A 6,748-nucleotide genomic window follows, 5' to 3' on the forward strand; every position below is an offset into this window, starting at 1 on the left:
TCTTTGAATCGCTCCTATCTTTGAATCGCTCTGCCCTTGCAGCAGGACCTGAAAACTGAAATGCCCCCAGGCAGGTGGTATAAACAGCAGAAGGCAGCCGAGCGTGAGGCAGTAGGGAGTGGTGGGCACTGTGGCATCTAAAGGAACACCTGTCCCTTGACTCCGGGCAGTTGAAGACAAGTGGCCAAGCTAGATTTGTTTTTCAGAGAAGCTGAAAATCCCAGTATTTTGTAAACTCACCTGATGGGAGATCTTTTAGGTACAGGGCGGGTCAAGGGCAACACAGTTATCCATCAGATGGCCTTCTCGTCTAGGAGTCTGTGATTTCTGTGCTTTTCTTTCTCCTTTGGGAGGCAGCTTCTAGCCCCACATCCGAGCATTCCCTAGCCCCTCTCCTAGATCCCTACAGCGAGCGAACTCTGACTGCTGCCCCTTCTCTCAGGGACAGGGATGAAGGGCTCTGAGGAAGTGGGGGGAGGGGGGTTTGCTCCATGTTTCCCCACATGGGGTGGGCAGCAGGTAGGTTGAGCCCTTTTGGAGGAGGCAGAGCTGTGAGCCCTAAGGGCTTCCCCGGTGGTGCTTGTGTGTTCCCTCCACCCCAGGGAGAAGGGCCGTAAGGAGAGAGAGACGCTGCAGCAGATGGCAGAGGTCACGCGAGAGGGGTTCCGCCTAAAGAAGATCCTCATCGAGGATTGGAAGAAGGCTCGGGAGGAGAAGCAGGTGAGGGACCCCGTGGGGCCGGCCCCGGACAGTCTGGGCCCTGAGGCCTGGAGTCATAGGCTGGTGAGGCTGGGTGGGATTGACACCTGCCCCTGACTAGTGGAGTCCTGGGGCCAGTTACCATCTGTGTGTGCCTTGGTTCACCCATTCGTCAGCTGGCTGTTTAGTCATTGGTTAAGCCGTTACCAGGTGGTGGTCAGCACAGGTCTTGCACAAGGCCTTGGTGGCAGGCTGAAGTGGGCTTAGAGGAGTGTCCTCCTGCATCCCAGAACAGGAGGGACGCCTCTCTGCATCCTGGTGGCATCATCTGTAAGATGAGGCTGATGACCATGTGACCTCCCCGTTCTGGGGGCGGACTCAAGACATTGTCAGAGCAGCCGGGTTAGTTCCATAGGGTGAGTGCTGCAGGGGCTGGAAGAAATCGTGTGCCCAGGCATGTGTCTCTTCCTCCCCTGCCCACCACCCCCTTGGGCTGTCAGACGGGTCAGAGTCCTCAGCACTGCCCCTAGACTTCTGCCAGACTCTCCGCATGAGGGCTTCAGCTCTGTTTTTCTGCCCAGGGAAGGTTCTGGGTCTTTCTCCCCTCCATGCCCTGGCTGGTGAGGCCCCTCTTGAGGTCGGTGGGGAGGGGCAGTGAAGTCCTTTCTGAATTCAGAAGATCGTGAGGGAGCCATGCAGTGAAGTTGGCTCCAAGTGAGTTTTGCCCTCCTGGGGGCGGTAGGAGGATCCTGGGAGCAGGCCAGGCTGAGATGTGGGCCAAGGTCTTAGGAGGAAAATGATCCCGTGGCGGGGCTTGGTCTAAGACCCTTCAGCTGGGGGCCCCATCCACACAGCACACTCGTTCCTTCTTGAAATATCCACAGAGGCCCAGAATGTGCTGTGGTGTAGTGGGCATGAGACTGGAAACAGACCTGGAATTGCCTCAAGGGCGCACTGTCCACTGAGAGGGACAGATGCCAAAGGGACACCCAGGGCCCCTGGAAAAAGGGTCGTTTGGGTTGGGGCTATAAGGCAGAGAGGAGACTCGTGCCCAGTCTCCCTCCTCCTCCCACCTGTTGTGGGGGCAGGAAGCAGGGACGGCTTCTGGAGGAGAAGGCCTCTATCTAAGCTGAAATCTGTGGGCTAATTCGGAGTTAGCCATGCAGAGTGTTCTAGGCAGAGGGAAAGCATGTGTGAAGAACGGGAGGCAGAGAGCCTTTGGGGAATCTAAATGTTGTCGGGGTAGTTGGAGCCTACAGGTCAAGATAGTGGTGGGACAGCTGGGGCTGGAGCAGTGGGCCTGGTTATGCAGGACTGGGGGGGCTACATCGAGGTGTTCAGGGTTCTCTCTGGTGAGCTCCGGGGAACCACAGGGAGGTGTGTGCTTCGGGAAGGTCACCTGTGGCCACCCTGTGGCGTAGAGGCAGGGAGATGGCGCTCAGGAAGAAGGCAGAACAGAAGGAGAGGTGGCATCTTGCCTTTTGCCCACCCAGGAAAAGCTCGCTGAGCTACAGGCTGGAAAGAAGTCCCTGGAGGACCAGGTGGAGATGCTGCGCATGGTGAAGGAGGAGGCCGAGAAGCCAGAGAAGGAGGCCAAAGAGCAGCACCAGAAGCGGTGGGAGGGTACGTCATGGGGTGGCCAGGGCTGGCCCTTGTCTTCTGGCTGGGCAGCGCCTGGCCCCGGGAGCGATGCTCATACCTGTTGGCTCTCGTGTCCGCTGACTTTCGATCGTGCTGCCTCAGTCCTCCGTGCGCCTCATTGTCTTCGCCTGTGCGTTGGTCATTGTATTCGAAAGTCATTCGTAGGAATAATCTGCAGCCTAGCAGAAGTGATTGTTTTTCTGAGAGGAGGTGCTGTTCTTTCTGCCAGCCACATGGGAACACTACCATTGGGGGATCCCCTGAATCCAGAATGAAGGCTGGAGGCCCCTCCAACCTGTCAGGCAGTGGGAGCGGAGGTGTGAGAACAGGCAGGGTGATTTCTGGTCCAGCTTCTCCTTAAGGGGGCCACCCTGGGGTGAGGTCACAGCTTAGTTGGGCGGGGGGGGGGGGCTTTCCCATTCTCCCCACCTGGGGCTTTGGTTCCCTCTCTGTTGTCTCACAAATTCTCATCAACACAGACCTCCGGATTTGCCGGGAGCTTCCATGTCCTTTAACCTTCCTGAATTGCTCTTTGGCCTGGCAATTTATGTCACTTTGGTTGGTTGAAGATGGTTTCTTATGCTCTGTCCAGCATTTTCTTGCTTTTGGCAGGTTGTGCTGCCATTCTGGAAAATCGGGAGCCTTGGCAGTCTGGCCGGTGGGGGTCACGCTGTGGAAGCAGGCTAGATGGGCGAGGTGGGGCAGAAACCTCCTCCAGACTAGTTAAAGGTCCAGGCATTGCAGGAAGGATTTGGAAGTGTGGCCCTGGCTACTCCCTGGGCTGGTGACCGGGAGTCGGGCAGCCTGTCTCCGAGTCCACCCTGCTGATCTCTTCTATCTCCCTGGGCCCCTGCTGCATTCTTTGTCCCTTTCTCTGTCTGCCTTGGTTTCTCATAAAATCGGTAATCCAGTAGCTCATGCAGCGCTCGTGGGGTTTCTGCTGCGTGCCGGGCACATCCCAGGTACCAGTGGTTCAGCACTGACCGAGGTGGAGATAGCCCCTGCCTGCTGAGAGAAGGAGGGAGCCAAGCAGAGGACACAGCTGCAAAGGCCCTGAGGCAGCCTCATGTCTGGTTTTTAAGGGCCAGCAAGGAGGCCGTGTGGCAGGAGGGAGGGAGTGAGGAGAATCGGAGGGGTGTGGGAGAGAGACCAGGGCAGGGCCTTGGGGACCGCGGGGAGGACTTAGGCTTTTACCCCTGGTGAGGTGGGAGCCATAGAGGATTCTGAACAGAGGAGGAACAGAAGCCAGGAAACCAGGGAGGAGCTGACCACATTGGTCCAGGCAAGCGATGGGCTGGGGGGGACCAGGGTGGGGGGGGCACAGGGATGGAGAGAAGTGGGCCTGAAGGCAGGCTGAAGCTGTTTGTGACCCCGGGGGCAGGTGAGCAGGAACCCCAGTGGCATCTGCAGCCTCCCCTCCTTCCCTCAGCAGAGACTGTTTCTGCCCCTAGACCCTGGCTTCCACCCTCCACTGCTTTTGGGAGACCCTGGACTTTGTTATCTTCCCCCTTTCTGGGGCGGTGTCCAGCTGGTACCTCTCCTCCACCGAGAAGCACACTCGGGCCCCGCCACTCAGACAGCTGTCCCCAAGCTCTGCCTTCCCCTCCAGTGCTGGGAAATCGGGAGGTCTCTTCTCTCTGTTCATCCTGATGGAAGCCAGCTTCCTAACCCATCCTGTGGCTCTGCCCCTGGCCCTGCTCTTCGCCAGCCGGGGAACTGCGGGCAGGTCCCTTCGGCCAGCCAGCCTCACGCCCTCACCTGGGAGAGGGACGGTGCCAGCCTGGTCTGCTGGGGCGTGGCGGGCTCTCTGGGGGTGAAGCACAGCGTGGCAGAGGGAACCCTGCTTGTCCCATTGGAGACGGCTGAGCGGAGGCCCCGTGTACACCAGGAGCTCAGTCGCTGTGGCCGCTTTCTCGTCCAGCCCGACGAGGTGGGGGTGAGGCCAGCGGAGGAGGCACCGCCCTGGGCCCCCAGGAAGCCTTCCTGGCTTGGCCACACCCCACCCCAGTCTCCATCCTGACCTTCGTGTTGGAGAGCGGGCCTGGGGTGCACGGGCTGCTTCACATGGGGGCCTCCCAGACATGGCCGACCTCTGCGTGATCTCCCGCTCACCCTTGCACAGTCGCTGCGAGCCCCTGCTTGTTCAAACCCAAAGTCCCAGGGTGTCCTCAAGCCCCAGCCCCCATGTCTGCAGACCTCTCAACTCCCCGCTTCGGGGTCTCCCCACTATCTGGCACTTCTCGCCTCCTCCTTGGCCCCCACCCTGGCCAGCCTTTGGCAGCTCCTGGCTCCCGTCCCTGGTCTGTGCTCTTCAGTGGCCCGACTCGGCACCCAGGGCAGGGCCAAGCACACGGTGGGACACATGGGGTGTTGGGGCAGGGCAGTTCTCAGGGTGGCGGGTGACGGAGCCGGGTCCTCCACAGAGCGGCAGGCCGCCTCCAAGGCCCAGCGGGAACAGGAGCTGGCGGCCAACGCCTTCCAGGAGCTGGACGACAATATGGATGGGGCGTGAGTCTACCCATCCTGCCCTGGGCCTGAGGTTCCCTCCTCCCACCTCCCCCTACCCTGTGCCTGAGCCCCACCTCCTCAGCATGGGTCCTTAGCTAGTCCCAAACCATATCTGGTTGGGACTAGCTTGCTGTCCCCTTACTGAGCCCCTGCTTACTCAGGTATAAAGTAGGTCCAGAAAAACCCTGAAGGTAGATGAGGGAACCCCCCACATGCAAGGAGTCAGGTGAGGTAGCTGGGGGGTTCCATTACCTTTCCCAAGCCTATTCTGTGGCTTGGGTCACTTTGACAAAAGCCAGACCCCTATTAATCCCACTGTGCCCCTGACCTTGCTGGCTGACCCAGGCTAATGGCCGAGTGGAGGGTGAGCTGTCGGGAACATGGAATCTCTGTTTCTCCTTCGAGCCCCTTCTGGGCTGTGGAGTCCTCAGGACAGGGGAGAAGATGGGACTGGGCCCCCTCTGACCCCAACCCCAGAGTCCACCTTCTCCCAACTTCTGCCTCCCCTCCCACTTTGAGTCTGGGCAGGGGCCCTGACAAGGCGGGGGGAGCAGGTAGCGGGCCCAGGGCCAGTGGGCCTCACCGCCCTGCTGGCCTCTCCCTGTGCCCCTGCAGGGTCTCGGTCACTGAGCTGCAGACCCATCCGGAACTGGACACCGACGGTGACGGGGCACTATCAGAAGGGGAAGCTCAGGTACCCCATCCTTCTCCTTGCCCTGGGACTCGTAGAGGTCTCATTGCCCTAGGGTGACCTCAGGGCCAGGGGGCGGGGGACAGGCTGGCCCTGGGCTGCTCCCAGGGCTGCTGGGGTGCCCAGGATGGCTGATGCCACTGGGCCTTGCCTGGGTGAGGCGAGAGGGTAGCAGCCCAGCTCTCCTCCCTGCCCTTTGGGACCTGGGCACACTACACGGGTGCCGTGGGGGCACCTGGTTAGGAATGCGCCAGATTTCCCACCCACCTGGCCCCTCGTGCTCCCCCGAGTGTGTGCCCCCCACCCTGCTCTGGCCTCCTCGCGGGCGGCCTTGGCTCTCTGGCCTAGCTGTGGCTGGCTCCCTGCTGCTGGCTCCTTCCCTGTCCCGCCCGGGCCTCTGCCTCTTCCCAAGGGCCCAGCGACCTCTGGTGCTTGTGCTCTGGAGCTCCCTCTGCCTCTCTGTCTCAGTTTCTCTCCCCGGCCGCTCAGGCCCTCACCCCTACCTGCTCCCCTGCTTCTCCCCTCCTCTGGGGCCCGCCCTCTTTCCCACAGGCCTGTGCTGCCCGCTTCGGGCCGCTCCGCCTCAGCGCCCAGGCCTGGCTGTGGGGGGGTCAGGGCACCCCCTGCTAGAGCGTGCCTGGGGCACACGGCCGGGGGGGTGGGGCGGGGGACGTGGAGGCCCCGATCTTGACACTGCTGCCAACACACACACAGGCCCTGCTCGGGGGAGATGTGCAGACTGACGCTCCCGCCTTCTATGACCGCGTGTGGGCCGCCATCAGGGACAAGTACCGCTCCGAGGTCAGCGGGGGTAGGAGAGGACATGCAGTACCCCTCCCTGCCCTGCCCCCGCCAAATGCCTCACAAAGAAACTGCCTCTGCTTCTGGCACAGGGCCATCCTGGCCAGCGGGGTCATCCAGGCCCCCTCCAGGGAGGGCCCCCCCCATCAGCTGTCTGTCCCTCCAGGCCCTGTGGGAGGGGCCGAGACACTGAGGCTGCCCGCTGGGTGATGGTGTGAGCTTGGACTTGAGCCCCGGGGAGGTGGGGGTGGACCACCGGGCCTATGGCACCGAGTGCCCGCACACCCACCAGGTGCTGCCCACCAGCCCTCCACCTGTGCCTTCTGAGCCTGACCTGACAGAGCCCAAGGAGGAGCAGTCTCCAGTGCCCTCGCCGCCCGCGGACGACGACGAGGAGGAGGAGGAGGA

At 61.5% G+C, this 6,748-nt stretch overlaps 1 protein-coding gene across 1 annotated transcript in view; it reads left to right on the plus strand.

Annotated features, from left to right (window-relative positions):
• PRKCSH (PRKCSH beta subunit of glucosidase II) overlaps positions 1-6,748 on the plus strand; it is a 15,353-nt gene that overhangs the window by 1,930 nt on the left and 6,675 nt on the right. Inside the window, exons 6-11 of the mRNA XM_081805410.1 lie at positions 603-720; positions 2,193-2,322; positions 4,764-4,848; positions 5,464-5,542; positions 6,254-6,340; positions 6,633-6,746. Of these exons, the coding sequence (XP_081661536.1) occupies positions 603-720; positions 2,193-2,322; positions 4,764-4,848; positions 5,464-5,542; positions 6,254-6,340; positions 6,633-6,746 (613 nt within the window). The remainder of the gene's footprint in view (positions 1-602; positions 721-2,192; positions 2,323-4,763; positions 4,849-5,463; positions 5,543-6,253; positions 6,341-6,632; positions 6,747-6,748) is intronic.

This window comes from Leptonychotes weddellii, chromosome 1 (genome assembly GCF_054177405.1).
Source record: "Leptonychotes weddellii isolate Sample4059 chromosome 1, ASM5417740v2, whole genome shotgun sequence".
In the NCBI taxonomy this organism is placed as follows: domain Eukaryota; kingdom Metazoa; phylum Chordata; class Mammalia; order Carnivora; family Phocidae; genus Leptonychotes; species Leptonychotes weddellii.